Source organism: Mycteria americana, chromosome 3, assembly GCF_035582795.1.
Source record: "Mycteria americana isolate JAX WOST 10 ecotype Jacksonville Zoo and Gardens chromosome 3, USCA_MyAme_1.0, whole genome shotgun sequence".
NCBI classification, from domain to species: domain Eukaryota; kingdom Metazoa; phylum Chordata; class Aves; order Ciconiiformes; family Ciconiidae; genus Mycteria; species Mycteria americana.
The window spans coordinates 87,772,273-87,792,452 of NC_134367.1; the positions used below are offsets into that span (position 1 = coordinate 87,772,273).

General features: G+C 36.6%; 1 protein-coding gene across 1 annotated transcript in view; it reads left to right on the forward strand.

The window, feature by feature from the left end:
* Positions 1-20,180, forward strand: part of WDR64 (WD repeat domain 64) — a 77,498-nt gene that overhangs the window by 12,688 nt on the left and 44,630 nt on the right. The window contains exons 5-9 of the mRNA XM_075497177.1: positions 1,818-1,847; positions 10,123-10,230; positions 11,880-12,094; positions 12,592-12,726; positions 15,449-15,528. Of these exons, the coding sequence (XP_075353292.1) occupies positions 1,818-1,847; positions 10,123-10,230; positions 11,880-12,094; positions 12,592-12,726; positions 15,449-15,528 (568 nt within the window). The remainder of the gene's footprint in view (positions 1-1,817; positions 1,848-10,122; positions 10,231-11,879; positions 12,095-12,591; positions 12,727-15,448; positions 15,529-20,180) is intronic.

The following is a 20,180-nucleotide window of genomic DNA, read 5'->3' on the forward strand; positions in this document are numbered from 1 at the left end:
CACTAGTGAGAAACGTACATGTTGGGGAAGAGACAGGTCCATATTCTACTCATTCACCCTGGTGTAAATTGATGTCCAGTGCAACCAAGCTTTCCACAAGATCAACTTAGTATTATTCTCTTTGCTCTTTGGAAAGCAAATATAACTTGACAATTTCCTTAACAGTTGTGTTATATCCTTGGAGTCAGTTGACAATATAGATGAGTTTTTATTTGATACTGGGTAGAAACCAGGAATAGTTAAAAACTTTAAAAAAACCCCTAATTTACAAATAATAATAGGAACAATAAAGAGGTTGCAAACCATCACACAGCTTGTTGATCTATTAAACTTCAGTTAAATAAGAATTAATCAGATTTTTAATCAGCAAATAATTACTGTCAGTCATGTTAGATGACATTAAGAATGCTTAATTTAGTCTGTATACATCAGGATAGCTTTCAAAATCATCTCCTATTGCACAGGCAGACTTCCATCATCCACTATGTAAATTGCTAGTGAATCTAATTATTGTCTAAGAGAGGGCTTGGAGACTTTTGTTAACCCTGGTTGCTGTGATAAGAAATCCCATGTTCTCTTACATATCTGCAGCTATTGGAAATTGAAGTGAAGGCAAAGAAATATTCATTTGTAGACCAGCAGGTTCTCTATTTGAGGGCTAAGCATTGCTTTCTGCAACAAATGTGGACCTAATATGCTTCAACAGCTGTGTGCAGCTCTGCATTATTAGCCATTTCCTGCTTCCTCTAGAACATGAGACAGAGTTACCCTTCTCAGGATCTCAGACATGGATGCTGCCTTGATCAGCACAGAAGACCTGTAGGAGTAGGCAGCCTTAAGGAAAATTCTCTGTGCATGCTCTAGTTAATGTTACTGTAGATAAAGCCAAATCTGATAACAGTGCGTGGATATTAAACTCTTGATTAATAATAGTTTTAAACTCTGCTCAAAGACTGTCCATGATGACACTGGGCATCACGCTTCTATGGGAAGAAAGACTTTGATCCTAGCTTCTTGGTTTATGAAATGTGGAATTGCTGGGATGGAAATGAGGCACCACTGATTTATTACTAAAGATGAGCAGTGGCAAGAGGAGGTGAAAAAGCAGCTGTGGATGTTTCAGAAGGGAAAAGGTTGAAACTGCTTTTGAAAACTGAATAGTAGTTTTGTTAAAGGACAAAGAAGGTGATCCTGTCTCTATTGGATGATGGTGACAGGTATGCCTACCACTCTGTGACTTTAAACACTTTAGTTTCTGAGTCACATGCTATGCTGTCTGCCAATAGTTAACTTTGCTGAAAGATGCTGTACCAATATGGGTATTCCTATTTGCAATCTAACATGCTATCTCTACCTAGTATTTTGCTGGCACTAGTTGACATATCATCTGGGCCAGCATTAGCTTGGGTATGTATGCCAAGCTAATGTAGGTAGGATGTATGCCATATCCTACCTCTTACAGGAGCTGAAGCTGGTCTAGCTGTGAAGGACCATTAGAAGCACAATTCCATGAGAACAGATGATCTGTACTTGACTGTAAAAAATGGGTATTTTTTAATTTATTTTGCTCACTCCAACATCTCAATTTAAAAAAAAACAACTGTGAGAGAAAGAGGGGGTTTAAGTTCCTCACTGTATATAGAGAAACAGACAGTAGGTAGGTTAAAGATCTTTCTCAGAAGATCTTAACCACGGACACTTTCTGTTGGCTATTATTGTTCTGTTCTGCCTGTGATACAGGAGAGCTGACTGTGTTCAGACCTTTAATTTAATTGCTAACTTGTTATTGTGACAACAAATTTTTGGTTTTTTTTCAGATGAAGGTTCTGGCAACCACCAATGTTGAAGTAAGTTAATTTTCCTCCTTCTGTTAAATCATTTGAATTAAAAATCAGCAGGTACTAAAGTGAAATCATTAGAAATGGAGCATTATTCTAATGCTACTTCCAACCTTGAGACTTCTGCATAATTTGCCATAGGGTGCCATAGGTCAAACAGATTCAGTTTATTCCTTTCAGTTATAGAAACAATTGGGTAACTTGATTCCTTTCTTCTGATAAAAGGAAACCTCAGATAAATGCTGCTTTTTCTACCAAATTGTCCTTTACCCATTACCTTTCCAGAATTTTTTCTTCTAAGTTCCAACACTTCAATTGTCACTGTAAAATTTAAATAAGAAAAGTTATAAGTCCATTAGTGAAAAACAGTTCTACACCTTGCTAGGTTGATTGGTTGGCTACACAGTGTATACTTTAAAAGCTCATTTTTACCTTGGGAGTATCACTGCAGATTTTAGGTAATGAGCTTCCTTCAGACAACCTGCAGACAAGAGAACTGTCATCAGTCTTAACAAAGTGACATGACCCCTTGCCCTAAGAGTCCGTGTAGGTATCTTGTGCCAGGGGGCAGTGCATTTTGTTGATTCTCTCTCACATATTGTGGATGTTCTAAAATGCAATAGAAATACTCCAGACCACAGGCCCTACTACTCCAACTCAGAAAACAGCTCTGGGCCTGGGTTGCATTTAATTTGTTGCAAGGACTAATCCGACCTGTGGAATCAATTCAGAGAGGTAAACTGTGAGAAACGTTCTTGGGACCTATCGACTTTTGGAAACTGACTAGAATCAGCTTAGAGCTTCTCCTACAGCTGTGTTACAGGAGTGAATTTAAGTAGTCTGTTCCTGCTTTGATTGTAGGAACAACTTCCCCAGTCCAAATATGCCAAGGTAGGCATATGTAAACATTGAGAACAATGTTCGGTGCTTGTTCCTGGAGACGCCAAGGGGAAGAAGCTGGAGCGCCAGCCTGATGCTGCAGTGGGCAGTATGCAGCTGCAGGGTCTTCTTCCTCTCTGAGCATTAAGCACTAATCTTAGAATGATTCCTTGGTGGATGTGGAGGTCTTTTTGCTGTGGCAGTAGGATGATACTTGGCAGCCATGGCAGTATGAGGCACTGTTGAAGGACATCTCTGCCATAAAAAATGTGAAAGGAGGATATGTTTAACATAATGGTTTAGGGGTGGACTTGGCAGTGTTAGCTTTATGGTTGGACTCGATGGTCTTAAGGGTCTTTTCCAACCTAAATGATTCTATGATTCTATAAAGGTATCTCTCAGTATTATGGTGTGATACCATAATTTTTACGATCATGATTCCAGATACAATAGCAAAACTCATAGTTTTAGTATCCATAGATAACACTGTTTAGTATCTGTGAGCACCGATTTCTGTTCAGCTCTGCACCAGATCTGTGTGGCTTAGCCTGATCTGCTCTCTGTTGTCATGCGCCACTCTCCCATACTTTTCCAGCTCAGATGTTTCCACTTTTTCAGCCTTCCCTAGAAAAAGGAAGAAGTAGGTTAGAAATAGTTTGGATTCCTCTCCCTTGGGATGGAGGATCATTGCTGCTGGGGATCACTGGGTCAGTTGGGTTCCTTACTGCTAAACATGGCAGTCTCTACCACAGGGTGTAAAGTCTTTCAGGGGAAAATCTTTGGCTTCCCAGGGACATTTATTGACTGGGGAGCTGACAGTTAGTGAAGAGAAAAGAGAAACCCATGCCCACAACCTTACGAAATCCTTCTGGCTCTGCGTCTGAAAGATTTAATGGTATTTGGTGATGTCATGTCACTTTGTTGTTGTTGTTGTTGTTATATTCACTTTTTGGTATCAAATTGTGAAATTTTCAGGTGGTCTAGTTAAAAACGACCCTCTTCTGCTTCCTGCTCTGCCTTGTCTTAGGGAATAGGTGATCTTATTTAACATTCTTATTTAAGTGTTTGCACTGAACAATCCTGTCCTTAGCCAATTTATTTTCTTCTCATCCTTCCTCTAACTACTGCACTGAAAATAGAATTAAAATGGCTTTTACTGGGCTTGAGGTTGAACCTTTTGATGGTTGTTAAAAGATTTTCATGTTTGCAGAACATAATATTTTAAGCTATTTTGTTTTTTAAATGGAAATTCTATATCCTTATCCCAAAACACAATGAAATAAAATTCTGGATTGTTTTGAGAGAATAAATTCCACTTTTCAGGCAGTTGAAATATATGATGCTATTAAATTTATTAACTTGGGAATTGTTTGAGAGACGTATCTCCAGAATTGGGTTGGGTTTTTTTATTTTAAAGTATGCTATTAAAACTGAAGCTTTGCATTTTAATAGCTTTTATGTAAAGACTTATTAAAAATCAAAGGCCAATATCTTATGTGAGTGTAAATTATCACCCACCATTTACTTATTAAAGATATGGTGACCCATACTAGTTGAAGACCTCAGCACCAAATGGTTATAATGCACAACTATGAATAATACCTTACAATTAATTTCTGAATAGCTAAAGAGAGAAAGCTGTCTTTGCCTTGCAGGGCTTACATTTTTCTTTTTCGTATCTGCAGAAATAACAGTCCATTCTTTTCTCACTGCAATTATTATGCCATTTTCATCTGTTTTAACATCATCATCAGTACTGGCGCGACCTAATCAACCAAGCTATATTTTTGTAGGCATCTTTGTGCAAATGAAGTAAGGTACTGAATTCAGAGATAAGTTATCAGACTCCAAACCTACCATCCATTGATAAACAATGATGTGTGTAGAGGGTGGCTAACAAATTGCAGAATCATCCTTAGGTTCCTCTACCCTCTACCATTCAGTGTTCTCATTCTTAAGGATTTTCAGAAGAGAGACTTACTCAACCAGAGCAACAGAGGTCTTGGCCCTGAGGATATTGAGCTAGAAAGGCTGTGAAACACAGTAGTTCTAGGAATAAAATCCAGTGGATTGCAGCCATCAGAACTTTCCCAGCATCATGATGATATAAACAGAGCATGAACTATGAGTACAGATCATTTACTATTTTGTTCCAGGGATGTTATGGAGAACAGGTCACTTCAAGAAAAAACCTGATTTCGTTTCTTGATAAGATTATGTGACTGAGTGAAAAGAATAGAGGCATAAATGTAATAAACTTAAAACTCTGTATAGTATTCAACTTAGTACCATACGACTTTCTGTTTTAAAATATGACCACTGAAAAAACCACTAGAGTGCATGTTAAATGGATTAAGAATTGTCTAGCTGACAGGTCCCAAAAATAGCAGTCAGCATAGAATCGTCGTTGAATGATGATGAGAATACTGGTAGTGAACAAGTCACTTCTCTTGAAGAATGGAAATGAAATTACTTTTAAAATATAGCATTGAAAAGCATAAACAGACCCAGTGGATGAACCAGACAAGCTGAAACAGAAACTGTATTGGAAATGAGGGAGTGAAGATAGAGCCCCTGAATGACAGGATGGAACAAGGAAATAATGAAAAGGTTGATCTGGTGCAGCTGCCTGGTTTGTCTGTCAAGTACTGCAGTGCTAAGAAGAGAAATTCTTATAGCCTTTCCTCTAAAGCTGGAACATTTTTCCTTATAGTCTCTGGCAGACTGTTCTCTTCTATCAGCTGCTTCTCAGTGTATCAAATTAATGTATTAATTTGTGCATTGCTTTCTCCAGGACTTTCATACTATTAGTTTCTGAGTAGTCTCAAGCCACACTAGCAGCCTGTTTTGGTCAAGGACTTTCATTTTGGATCTTAATGACAGAGCACCATGCTCTGCTGTTTACACAGCCTGTTTATTGCACAGGCTGAGGTCCTTGAACAAGAACTGGCCTGGAAGACAGTGCTAGCTAACTTGAACAATCTCTCTGTCTCTGATAGGCTCTCAACTTCTCAGTGGACATTCTCTGGACCATGCTATGCAGGAAGCCAAACTCGATTATAGTGGTCTCTCCAGGCCTTTAAATCCACTGATCTTTGGTGTAATTTAAGTAATTTCAGTAATGGTGTAATTTAAGTAATTTCACTGAAATTATTAAAGACAAATTCAGTGCAATTTTTCTTAAGATGAGAATCTTTCAGTTATATACATGAAAACACTTCTATTGCTGCCTGTTCCAGGAAACTTCAATTTCTCTATGCTGGATCTTTCCATGACTGGCAACTTCTAATAAGCTGGTGTAATAAACACATTGTTTTCTACTTTTGATGTTATATTATCAAATATCACTGTGCCTATAAATAATGCAAAAGGAAAGAAGAGGATTAATCTGGAGTATGTTTCACTAATTCTTGCTTTCTGCTGGCATATACAAATTGCACGTCATGTTGAAACCTGATGTTTTCAGATACTTTTTTAGACTGCCAGTCAGTAATTAGACATATTTATCTTCTATTAAGAGGAGAATCTTACAAGAGAGATTCTGACTTGGTTGAAGTGTTTGGCCAACGTTTTCCTCCTGTTGGAGTGTTCATTACTTCTCTACCTGTGTCTTTCTCCTTTCATTCAAAGTTCATTGCAGTTCAGATGCTGTAAGGAAAATTTGAATGTGTACAACATATGGTTTTATTTGTATGTGTATTAGACATAAGTTGATATATGTAGCCATTGTATAGATCTTGTAAAAAAAAACTTCATATGAACACATGTTCTTATTTACTCTTCAAGCCAGAAGTGGTTTTAATGCTTCTCAGGTTATAATTTCTGTCAGTTTTTCTCTCCTTTTTAGTGGAATAATATCTTAATGATAATCATAGCTCTAAGCCAGTGGATGCTATAATACAATGGCGAGGATACTTCACTGTAAAAGAAAGATCAAGCTCAATTTTACTTGACTGGTTTTTAAATGTTTACTTAACTGCAAGCAGACCTTTCCCTTGATGAATTATAGCATAGAGCTGTTCCTATTTGGAGTAAAAACAGAGCAGAAGGCACATGTTATTCCAACATCTGTTTCCCTTTCACTGCTAATTCTTTAGGGGAGTAATAGTCCTCAACCCTATGAGAGGAGGATTTTCCCTGAGAATGTGCTAAGCATTAAGGTACCTTTACATAGCAATGCATGGGCACATGTTCCTTGTTTTATTTGCCTAGAGACTAACTGCTGCCAAGTTCTTGTTTGACAGTCTGATTTTCTAGTTGCACATACTGTGACATGAGAGGGAAGCTGAAGCCCAAGCTCATAACCTGTTACCCTGTTTCATGGCTCAGCATCATTAGCTACATGGAGAGAATAGTAAGGGAGAAACTGATATCCAGAATTGCCTCATAAAACTGGAACCTAAGTTATTCTGTAGATTGGTGGGAAGCAGAGCACTATTAAGGCCCTGTAGAGTGTAAGTATATGGACTAACTTAGACTCCAATGTAATTAAGAAACTAACTACATTTTGTAAAGTTTAGTTGCTTAGTTGTGGAAAGTTAAACGTTTCTCATTTTTCCTGGATGTGAAAGGTTGAATCTCATTTATCTGTGCATATGAAAATCTAAAATTAATTAACTGACTCCAGTGGCTCTATCAGAATTTCAAAGGGGCAAAGGGTCCCTGGCATCTGTTTCTATCATCAGTGAGAAAGGATCTAGCTTTCTCTCTTCAGTTATTCTATCCTGTGGAAAGAGCTCTGACCTCAGCTGAAAGAAAAACTTAAAAGTTGCATTGTCAGGTGCTAGCACGCAGTAAATACCCAGTGCATTTTTACCTGCAGGTAGACATGGGATAAGAACAAAAACACAAGACTTCACAAAATGTCGAAGAGGTGACCTATAGCTCCTTTAGAAGAAAGCTTCAGGAGAGTAGACTTTGATAGTAGGCCTTGAGGCAGAGAGGTTAAAGGAAAACATTTGCTCTTTGAGACATTTAAAGAAACTTGTCTGGAAACTGTAGCTCCCTGCTGGACATGTGAGCATCATTGTTCTACTATTTTGCTTAATTCTTCTGTTAGAATTAGTAAATTGTGCCCCGAGAGAAGAATATCCTCTGCCAGCCCAAATGACAACAGCCATTTTCACTCTGTCCTATGTTCTCAAAGTATTTGAATTTGACCATCAATATGGGCAAACAGAATAGTAGCCTTAAGCTAATATGCCTAAAAGACATTTAAGTATGATGAAGTTGAGTTGCCAAGCTAATCTCTAGCCTTTCCCACTCATTGTTCCTTAACTGTTATCAGACAGCTGACTTTCTTCTGTCTTCCAAGATTATCCTCACAGGTCAACTGAGTTGTTTCTCCCAACTAGGTGAGAAATACTTGGTGTTCAACTGGTATAAGTCTCCTCTCAAGGCATATACTGACTGACTTGGGAAGATTCAGTTACCAGGACAGCATATATGAGGGATAGAACTTTTCATGGGGGAGGGGGCATTTGATCCGTAAATAAGGACTAGTCAAGCCTTCTCAGATCACTATCCTGTAAGGTGATTTGTTTTGTTTAATTGTTTCACAGTAATATCAGAAATTCTTGATTGTATTTCTAGGCAAGTACATGAAATAAAGTTTTTGGTATCAATGTTTCAACTCCTTTCATCAGGGCTTGTTTTATTGCCTAAAATTCAACTACAACACAAAAAAAAGAGAGCAAAGGGACATCTAACCCTTAGACTTTCTCTGTAAGCAGTCAAGTGCAAAGATTCTCCCTACTGCTTGCTTTTGATCTTCCTTTTGCCTCTATACCATGTCACTGCATGTGATAGCCTACAAAACCTTTGCAAGATGCAGCTCTGTTACTTTGACTGCATCATCATAAACCAGCACTACAAAATAGTAGCTTAATTACAAATGTAAAACCAGCTTTTTCATACCAGTTAGTCATTGTTATCTGACACTATTGTAAGGTCTCCAAAAAGCCACAGATAATAAAGTCTTCAATAAAAATTACCAAGCAATCCATAAGGCCCCTGCAGGACTGACATTTTCCATGTGTTTATTTAGAAAGCAGCACAAGAAATCCTTATAAATGTATTACCATTTGCCCACAGGCCATTAGGAAGGAAAGAAGCTTTCTGCTTCAATAGAGTGTTGACATCACTCTGTCAGGATTTTAGACCCTTTACACTAACAGCAAAATCAATATTGTGTACAACAATGGAAATAAAAGTAGAAGCATCAGCAGCTGCCTTGAGTTCACCATGGGTTTAGTCTTGTGCTTTTTGCTTAACTCACTTTGTAGATGTAAACTGTATCTTTAGCAACATAGGTCCCTCTTTTAGCTGTTTATCAAGTACTTCCACTGGAACTGGTTTTTAGAGGTTACAGGCAGGTATAGCTTACTTGAAGAACTGCCAAAAAAGTGTTGTTTAAGTCTGTGTTGAATGTTTCTTTGTCACTTTAATCTAGAAAAGAAAGTATATTTCAGTCAGTGTTATTTTATAGATGTTCTGAATTATTTTAAAATAGTAGGTAATTGTGCCATTGCAAACATAACAAAAAACACCCTGTATTTCAATACGTGAACTTAATACAGAAGTAAGATAAATATAAAAGCCTATATAATAAACTGTGAAATAAGATTGCTGAAGTAAGATTTTTAAAACTTACTGAAATGGAAATGAAATGGAGCATACTCCATTTCAATCCCGCTCTTATTTAGGAAAGTCCACTACATTTTGGAGAAAAAAAATCAAACAGCTATTAATGTTTCAAAAAAAACCAAAACCCAAATTCTGGCCAGTATAGTAGTGAATTTGAGTCCCTAATCTTACACTGTGCAAGAGAAATTATTTTACATTAAGACCTGTATAATTGCAGGTATATTTGAAAGACAGCTTAATATGGTCAGATGTACTGTAAATCTTTATAAATTGGGAGAATTAAAATTATTTAAGACAAGTTACTTATTTTCATAAACATTCATTTCAGCAGGATTTGTGCTATTATAGCTGAAATTTTTACTGCCTTTTAACTTCCTTTTGTTTTGAACTAAACTGTATCCAAGAAAACTTTTAATCTGCTTTACCATGGATTCCTCTGCTCAGAGTGCTTTTTTTTAGAGTGTCATCACAGTTCAGCTAATGGTATAGATGTATTGTGTCCTCTCATGTGCAACATCTGTGCATCTGAGGTGAGTCACTGATAACAGAGGTTGAGCCTGGCACCTCTGTAACTTCATGTATGAGCTATTCCTGGAGTTAGAACTCTCAGTTCTGTTAGCTGGGGCTGGATCTAGCAGCCGCTACTGCAGAGTATATGGAATTTATGTATAGATAGTTTAAAATATGTACTTAAATAACAAAGAAGGTTATAAATTTACAAAGAAAATCCTTCTTTAGCTACCCTTTTTATTTTCATAAGGATACTGCCTGGATCACTGGATGTGATTTCCTACCCCAGCTGAAATGTGTTGTTGCTGTAACTGAAAGGACAGTCATCGTCTGGGACTATAAATCAAAAGGGAGTCAGGTAGTATGTTGGATCAGGCAAATGTTAAAGAGGAAGCCTGAAAAAGATTAGTCTTCTTTTTCAATGTACATTCACATTCCTTTTGTCTAGCAGGATGAAGGCATTAACTTTTGTCTTTGTAGGAACTCAGTGAAACAGTGGAATTTATACTAAAGAAGGAATACCCTTTCCACACCAAATGGGGTTATTAGACTGTCTTAAAAACTTGGAATAAAGAGGAAAATTTTGTACTATGTTGCAAACAAAACCACAAAGAATTTATTTTCTATCTATATCTAATGCATATGTGTGCACATGTATAGCTAATGTGTGCACATGTGCATATGTATGTCTCAGAATCTATTAAGAATCCAGGAACAGGTTTCCCAAGGAATTTAACATAGAGTCCTTTGAGGTAACTTCCTGGTTTAAAGAAAATATTTCTTCATATCCTGCATTTTGTTGAGGACTTTCCAAGAGCAAAAGCATCTTGATGTTGACAGTGTATGTCCAAAAAGTTAAAGTTTTCTTGAATGCCTTATTACAAATTATGATTTTTGCAAGGATTTCTGACCCATACCTTAGATTTTTCCTCCTGTTCCTGGGGCTTTTCTCAGCAATTCTGAGTTGACTGAGAAGACTAGAGGAAGTAAAGTAAATATTTTAGGATAAGATCAAGCCTTAGGATTTTTTTTTTATTGTTCTCAATATTAAAAGGCCTCTCCCCAAGCTCAGACAGGTCAATGGAAGTCTTTCTGTCAATCCAATTGGACTCCTGGGAAGGAAGGCTCAAAAATGTATTTTCCAGTCATTATTCTCCAGGTTTCCTCCAGTCATTACATCAGTGAGAGTTGAAACTGTCCTATGGCTGAATAGGAGCAGTTCTCTTCCGAGACCACAGGAATAATATATAGACAGTTCTATATCTGTTTTATGTCTCTCTAATGTTTCTGTGCTACACAGACAACATTGAAGCAGTTAATTCCTATGGCATGTGAACAGTTGCCAGTTTAGGTTGGCAAGGATGCTTTAATCAAATAACAGATGGAGTCAGGCAGTAGAACCAATAAAACGTATAATGCAGATGACCCAAAATCCCATTCCCAGGACTTTTCAGTCTAGCAAAATACCACAATGGTTTGTAGCTGTATTCATTCCCACTATCTCAATTCCTGAAAATTCAAACACCTGCCCATATAAGAACACTTGGTAATCCCAGGCTGTATTAATAATTAGGACTTTGATATAATTTCTCTCTGTGTGTTACTGCAACATTTTGTGATTTGAATAATTCTTTAATTTGGCTATTTCCCATTTTCTTGTAGACAGCATCTTATTTTTGAACAGGAAACCATATACAGTCTCAGCAAATATACCATCCCACTTAGCATGGTGAGATCCTCCCTAAAATTTGTAATTAATATTTCCTCACTGAAGTGGAAAGGGCTACCTATGAAATAAAGCCTCACTGAAATCCTTAAAGTTTGCATTTAACTTTAATTGGTGATGATCTTCCATGAGTTTCTAATACCAGGAACACCTATCACAGGGGGTGCTTGAAAAAACAAAGTCAAGAATTGAATGCTGATGTAAGTAGATAAGCATGATATGTTCAGTCAACTTAAGGGCTCATGTACAATATCTAATAAACTATCTACCATATTTCACAGAATAATTGCTTTATCATCAAACCAATGGAAAATGGTCTGCTCTGTGTTTGCACGGTGACTATGTCAGATGACCTGCCTAAGGAAAATATCCTAATGGGAGATGATAAGGGTTATGTTCACCTGCTTATTCTGACCAGTGATCACTTGGGACTGAAACAATGTAAAGGCAAAAAAGAATCACAGCTTCACGTCTTGGACTCGAAAACTTTTAACATGTAAGTTGCTTATGATAAAATATTATCAGTCTGGCAATTTTTTTTTAATTTGGATTTTCTCTGGCCTAAATGGAGAACTAGCTTTTGTATATAAATTAACCCCATCTAGCAAAGAAATATTTTCAAACTGCAGTAAGTATGAATTGCTTGTTGTCGTGTGAAGGAAATGCCATCATTTTCAGTAGGAGATCTTACAACAGAGAGGCTGCAGAGTAAAATTCCAGGGAAGAATTCACAATTGCTGTTATCCAGTTTGACATAGGCACAGTTTTGTTGTGCCAAATTAGATGGAAGCATAATTGCTACTAGAGAAGTGCATGATTTAGTAACTTTAGCTCTGCTTGCTTTTGAGCTGGAAGAGTAGTTCTGTATCTGCCTTGGATATTAAATACTAGCATTGGTTGTGTATAATCTCACTGACAAAATCCCTGTCCACCTACGGGCATGTTACAGTAGATGCTAGTATATCCTAATAACATCTCAATTTATATCCCTAGTATTAAACGCAAGCTACATGATGACTGGGTTGTGAAAGTTAAGTATATTTCTGACCTAAATTGTTTTGGATCCTGCTCCTCAGACAGCATTCATTCGTTTATTTTGGATGACATAAAGCGACTAGAGGACAACTTGTAAGTATATGACATCTGAAAAAATAGACCTTTTGCTTTGTAATTCTGCAGATCAGTGCCTTGCAAGATGCCATCCTGTTGTATTGAAGCTGTCTTTTCTATAAGCATTGTTAATACAAACAAAAATACAACTACTTAAATATTTGAACATTTTTGTTTGTTAGCTTTCGATGTAGGAGAGCACTGTCCATATATGTTCATTACTCACAACCCTTAAAAATAAGTTACATTGGCTGTGTTGTCTGCTCCAACTTCTCCTCAGCAGGCAAATTTTAGTTAGAAAATTGATTGCTTTGTTACATGTATATCATGTACCCATTCATTTAAAATTTATATCCACCAAAAATATATTCAACTAAGTTTCATTTACAGTTTCAGTTTCACAAGTTTCAGTTACACAAGCTTAAACCAAGAAAGCAATTTATTCTGAGGGCTGTCAAAAGGATTTACTATGCAGCAGGAAAGGGGTTGTGGCCTCCTTATTTGTGCCATACCATTTGTATGGCACATCAGTGGTATAGCTGATTCCAAGCCTTACTAGTCTGTAATTTTATAAGTGTTTATAGCCCAATTAAAAAATAAATAATACAAACACAATTAGAAGTAAAAAGGAACTGTAAATAACATATAGATAGAACTTTTCATTCAAATATCTCAAAGCATTGTAAACATTAGATCAGCTTCACAATTCCCCTGCGAGGTACATCCAGAGATTAATAGATTTTTAAGGCTAGTAGCAACAATTATGATAATCTGTTTTGTCTCTTGTATAACACAGGCCATAAATATTCACATAGTAATTCTTGCATCAATCCAATAACTTTAGGTTTTAGGAGTATTACATGTCTGTTGTGGATGGGAAAAGTGAAATATGAAATAATTATAGCTTGTCGAAGGTCACACACTGTCAGGAGAAAAGCTGAGAAATCCTATTTGATTTTGCTGGGAGTTTTGGAAAAACAGAATCAATTTGAGGAGAAAGAAAAAAAAGACTGCAGAGCCAAAAGTATAGTCAAAAAAGTATATGCTACCATATAGCATATATGTATTATACCACCATACAGTTTGTTATACAGAACATTAACTGCAAATATCTTAGTAGGTTTTTTTCATTTAACACTGACTATAATTGTGCCTCCAGTTCCAATAAATACATTTCTCTATCAGCTTCATGCAGCAGCTAAATGAAATTATATTTAGACAATTGAAAAATTACACAGCTGTTAAAAAGAAATTAATAGCCCTAAAACCAGCTATGGATCAAATCACTTTGAAATGCCCATTCCATAAGTAATTATGATTGAAATATGTGATTTGCTGATACTAGAAAAATAAATTTCCCGAATTAACTTTGCACCAAGCAATTGTTATTGTGCTTGAAGAGGGATGCAATGTATGTTGTCTCCTATGTGAATGTTAAGTTTCTTTGTGGATAATGGTTGAGAAGCAGTTATAATCTTTTCTTGTAAAGTATCTGAAAAAAGGGAGGTGTGGATGGGATCACTGGGTGCTTCTGTTGCAAGGCCATGACTTGGCAAGGCCTTCACACTGATGCTGGAAGAGTATCAAGACCGTTCATTAAAGAGCCAATAGACAGTTATATAGAAGTATTAAATTTAAGAAATAAAGGAAAAAGATGAGACATCCTGAGGAAATCTGACAATCACAGATTTAAATCAATTACTTGCTTTTTATACCATCAAGAGAATTAAGATTCCTCTGCTAGAGCTCTGGAAAGAAAGCTTTGCTCCCTCTAAGTAATAGGGAATGAGCAGCCTTTTATTTACACCTGCCTAGAAAGAACAAGTGCTTTCATTAATCCTCAAAGTTTCCAGAGTCTTTTGTCAAATTTACTGTCATCCCCAGTTATGGTTTTCAATATCCATGGTTACTTTCTAGCCCAGAATAAATGAACTACCTACTTGTCTGGATTTCAAAGAAAAAATTTAAATGTGTACTCATTTAATTCTGTATAGCTTAATTACACTGACAGTTACTGTTTCCTGGGAGAGAAGGGTGTCAGCCATGCTATTGCTGACTCCAAAAATCAAGAAAATATTCACTCATTAGTAGCAATGTATGAAACATGGAGAGACAAGCAGAAGTTGCTCAAAGGATGGGTTTAGAAGGGACTTGGAATCAATCTCAGTCTGTGTTGGTTTTTTGAATTCCTGTGCTTTTGCAGTGAATGCAACAGAATAATTCAGTCGAGTTTCAGAAATTTGCAGTCTCATCATGTTATTATACCACACAAAATAGATAAAATAGAGACTATGCATTATACAATACATTATATGTAAGCAGCAGAAAAGTAACTGCATTTACTTTATGCAAAATAGAGGCCACAATAGATGTCCATGTCCGAAACAGGCAAAGGCAGTTGGTTTGATACTTTTCCTCAGTGATGAACTGCTTTAAGCATGCAGATGTGTGTTAAGGCTTACTTTGGCAACAGCTACCATTACAGGATTCCCTTTGGAGTATGACTGATAAAAGATTAGGTGTTCAAAGATTTATTACTTTAATGGAAAGTGTACCCTGTTCCCATTTTATTGATGCTAGTATCTAAGTCACTGTTATAAATCAATTTGCTTTTAACCAGAGATTGTATACATTATGCAAACAGCTATTCTATATACTACAGAAAAGTGAAGTGGAATGACTGTAGTCTGTATTTTCCTAATGTTTCTTACCTGATTAACTGTTTTATTAATGATTACAGACCTGTAAGGGAATTTTCTGTCCCTAGAGGGGTCAATGCCTTCACATACTGTAGAAAAGCAAAAGTCATTGTCACTGGGGGTAAGTATTGGGGTTTTTTCTAAGAGATTGTTCCGTTGTGAATTTTTTTCCCAGTTAAATAAGATCAAATAAAGGTGATTTAGTATCTTAAGAATTTAAATAATGGCTTATGTCTTAAATGATAGGAAACAGAGGTCTTGCTTTTAATTGCTAGGAGCCTCACTCTGAAAAGACACAGTTCCTGACAGGAATCTATCAAGGGCTCAGTCTGGGTTTGATTTAAGTACCATGGTATTTATATAATAAAACAGGAGAAGCAGTATGTTGAACTACTCTAAGGCACCTTTCCAAGTCACAGTGGCGACTGTCTTGGCCAGGTTATACACATTACTCCTTGCAGTATCAGCAGGGCTCCCATCCTTTCCTATTACTCTCTGGCTATCGTTTTCTGTCTTAAGCAATCACATTGGCCCATCTTAATACTTTCCGTTGCTCTTCTCTCTGATCACATTTCCCCAAACCTTTACTGTTGGTTCTTTCTCCCAAAGCAGACTGCAGAAATAGCACTCTTACATCCATGTCTTCCCTGTTATCCAATAATTTTATGAGCCTTTCTATTGCAGTGGTCATATTTTGTGCTGCAGAAATGTGGCTGGAGTACGGCAGCAGTCTTGTTTGTATATTCTGTCTGACAGGGTGGTGCCCTGGAGTGACATCAATGCTGCCTATCTCCAAGTCTTCAGTACCAGAGTCTTGCTTAAAACTTTGTTAAAAATTGTTTTGAACAACGTATCACATAGCAATTCTTATGTCTGTATTTAACAAGAAGAAAAAAATGGCCAAGGCTCTGCTGTCCAGCCTTGATAATATACAAGACAGTAAAATAAATCTGGAAAAACAAAAAGACCTAGACATGGGAAATAATGCAATTCAAGTTTAATTGTAGCAGTTTACCAAAGGGAAAACTGTGACAGATATAAAAATAAATATCAGACAGTTCTATTGATTTTCTAGACAGAAGATTTAAAGGGAAAGCAATAGGGCTATAGGAAAGTTGTTAGTGAAAATTCTGAAGTTCTGTCTTGGGGGAGATCTTATTTACATTGATTACCTTGTCACAAAAAGTAGCCTGGAGAAATTTACTGATGACATAAAGTAGCGAGGCCCTATAAAACTGAGTGTGGTTAGTATTTCCTACAGGTAGAACTGGAGGATTTTACTGTAGTAATAAAAACAGGGTGAAGTGTCTGAATAGGACAGAAGGTCAATTACACAGGAACTAATAAAAGTTTCTGTTATACACTGAAAATTCTTCTTAGAGAAATAGCAGAAGAAGAGAAAAATCTGGATAAGCTTCCTAAGAACATAAGAATAGCTATGCTAGGCCAGACCAAAGGTCTGCATAGCCCACTATCCCCTCACTGACAGTGACCAGCAATAAACACCTATGGCAGAGTATAGGGACAGGGCAATCATGCAGCAATACTTGTCCTAGGTACCTATGTTAGTTGAAATATCTGTTCTGCAGGTAACAAAGCATTAACTTCTCTGAATTTGACACTAGTAAAATCTCATGTTGTACTGGAATCAACTGTATGGTTGATATGAGCCATGTTTGAGAAAGATTAGCTGAATATGGAAAAAGGGTGGGGGAAACCTATCACACAGAGACTAAACCTATCACTAAAAAGTGTATTTTCTATATCCTAGCAAAATGACAATTAACAAGGAATACCATTGCTATCTGTGAAAATATCAGGAGAACGAATATTAGAGCAAAAATTAGAGCAGTGAAATTCTGGAAGAGTGTTCTGAATAGTGGCAGCTGCAGAATGAAATATCCTCCTCAGTTTAAAATGGAGCTTGAAATTTTTGAAAAGGATAGATTGCATATTTTTCTGTGATGGTTGAAGGCTAGACTAGGAATGCAGGACCTCGTATCCCATCTAAACAGCTACCTAATCAGAATATTTTAGAAGGAGATGAGCTTTTTCAACACTGCATTTTAATTTGTCTTGATTTTCACTGCACAAAGGTACAGAAAACATGGGCAACATGACAAAAGTTTAATAATATTGTGTTCAAGGACTTTGTAATGATGATTTTGTAAAAGTATAATGATTGTGCTTACTTCTAACAATCTTCCAGTCTATTCCTGGATCATAACATTTACATACCCTTGATTTGGAATCCTGTCTTGCTTGTTCACCCACTGGCCTTCATCTTGGTATTAAAAGGCATCCTCCTGCCTCTCACCCTCATTCCCAGTGCTTAGCCCTGCTGTTTCCCTTAAACACAAAATGAAATTATTCCTGAGATGGATTACTAAGAGTCACAGAAGAGAGTGGGAATGCATGGCCAAAGACAATGACAGGGTGGGATCATCTCTTTCAATTTCACTGTGAAGTTTAGGTCAGCCAGGGGCTACTATGAAGTTGCACCCAGAATTAAGAATAATCCTTCAGCACTTGAGAGATCCACCTACTAAAGTCTTCAAAAGTTGAGGTTTAAAGTTCAGTTCTCTATTAATAAAATACATTGCTCACAATGGCACAGCAGTCAGTCAGACTAGAGCATGCTATGTTTGCCTCTGTATCTTAAAAGCCACGCCCCTCTCCTGTTTGGCTGAGAAATGCATGTTGATGATCCAGTTAATGAGAAAATTCAGCTGTTTCCAATGAACATAGGCTAGTCTTGCTGATTAGCAAGCCTGCAGTCTTACCTGTAATATACCCTAAAAATCAAAGACTAGAGCAGTTAAATAATTCAGGAATCATAATATATAGATGTCTTGGTGACGTGCAAACATTTGTAAAAACTATGTCTATATATCACATTCAGCAATTAAAGGGAAAAAAAAAATCCGACCTTTGATTGCAGGCTAGCTTCTAAAAAGTATCCAGTGGGGATAAATCTGCTAACCACTTTACTAAGCTCCAATCTATTGTTATTTAGCCAGGTGTTTATAGCACAAATGGAATGCAAAATACCACGATGTATTATTACACTAGGAAGTGACTATTTAAAAAGTCATGTTTTAACACCCTTACTCTTCCATAATTTATTTGTTGTATTTGAATATGCTCATGAGTTTGCCAGTACTGTGACACAACCTAATTTTGTCTTCCAGATATTTGACATTTATAATAATAAATAAGAAAGATACAAGCAAACCTGGTACAGAGTTCCCTTTTCATGCTAAAAGCTAGATTTCTTCAACCAATAAAATGATAAAAGCCTGATAGTGGCTTAAAATATGGAGCCCATAGTAATTTAGAATAACTTTTCTGAGTAGCATTTTGCATTAATATTATGTCAAATGGTAAAGTGATATGATTTTCCTCTTAGTCTGTATCCATTTCAATTCCAGCTATGTCTTAATCATCACTTCAGGGAACAGCTACAGTTAAAATCAAATTATGTGTGCATATAAAAGCTGGAGTTGATCAGTTTTAAATTATATGATACATCAACTTCTAACCCTATTATTTCTTCAAATCCATCTATTGTTCTCCTGTGAGCAATAAAGTAGAAGAAAAACAATTATTGATTTCTAAATCTAGCAGTAGCAGCTTAAGACTGATAAAAAGAAGTCCTCTGTGCTTGCTCAGTATCCTTTGCGTATTCCTGGCACAAGTGAAGTAACTGGTAGCATCTTGTATCTTTTTACTTTATATCTTTTTACTTATATGGGGTTTTTTTACTGTCACTATGCATTGGTATTGACATTTTCAGAATTCCCAGGAATCCTAGTTATAGAAATCATATCCCAGACTCCACTAATACTAGCTCTCACAAGCATAAGCAGACTCTTTTCTATGATGCAGTCTAAATTTAAGAACATATGAAGACAGACAAGGCAGCACAAAAGAAGAAAGAGACATTGGTCAATATGATAAACTTATGAACGTGTGTTAGTTTACCAGATGTCTAACTGTTCTGAAGAGGTTTTGCAGACATTATAACTCAAGATTATTTAAAAGTCAGGCTTGAAGGAATGATGAGATGTTTTAAAGAATAAGGGGTCCTTCTGTGTGCGAGGAGCAGCATAGAAAGAAACCAGGAGTTACATTTTTCTTTTCTAGTTTATCAGAGGATGCCAAGCTAAGCCTAGCATTTTTCCATTCAAAAATGCTATTATTCTCAAGGGGGTTTCAACACCACTGAAATGCAGACATCTCAGCCGACTTGTAATACCACACAAATTACAAAACCATGTGAGCAAGGGAGACAATTTGATAAAGGATCACATGTTCAAAGAATGCATTGGAATCCATAACATCTAGCTAGAATAGAGCTGTGGTCATAGAATCTGACTTTTTAAAAAACCCTAGACAGATGCTTTCATAATTATTTAGCTTGGAATGGAGAACACCAAACTGAGCCCATTATAATTCAAATAATTGATTTCATAGAATCTTAAAAATTTGCTGTCTGATATGTAGACAGATAATTCATCTTCTTCAAGCCTTTCGTGAATGTGCTTAGTACTCATGCCTTCTGTGTCAGGATTCTGAATCCTGGAGGCATATTTGGAGCACAGAATAAATGTTCCAGCAAATGTTCCAGTGAAGCAGTGAAGCAGTGAATGTTAGGGCCAATCTGGCATTAGTCCAGAAAGAGGGGAGAGAACACATCTACTATAACCAAATCCATCATTATCTCAACATCAGTAAAAGGAACAAAACCTAATCCACTATTCCACGTAAGAA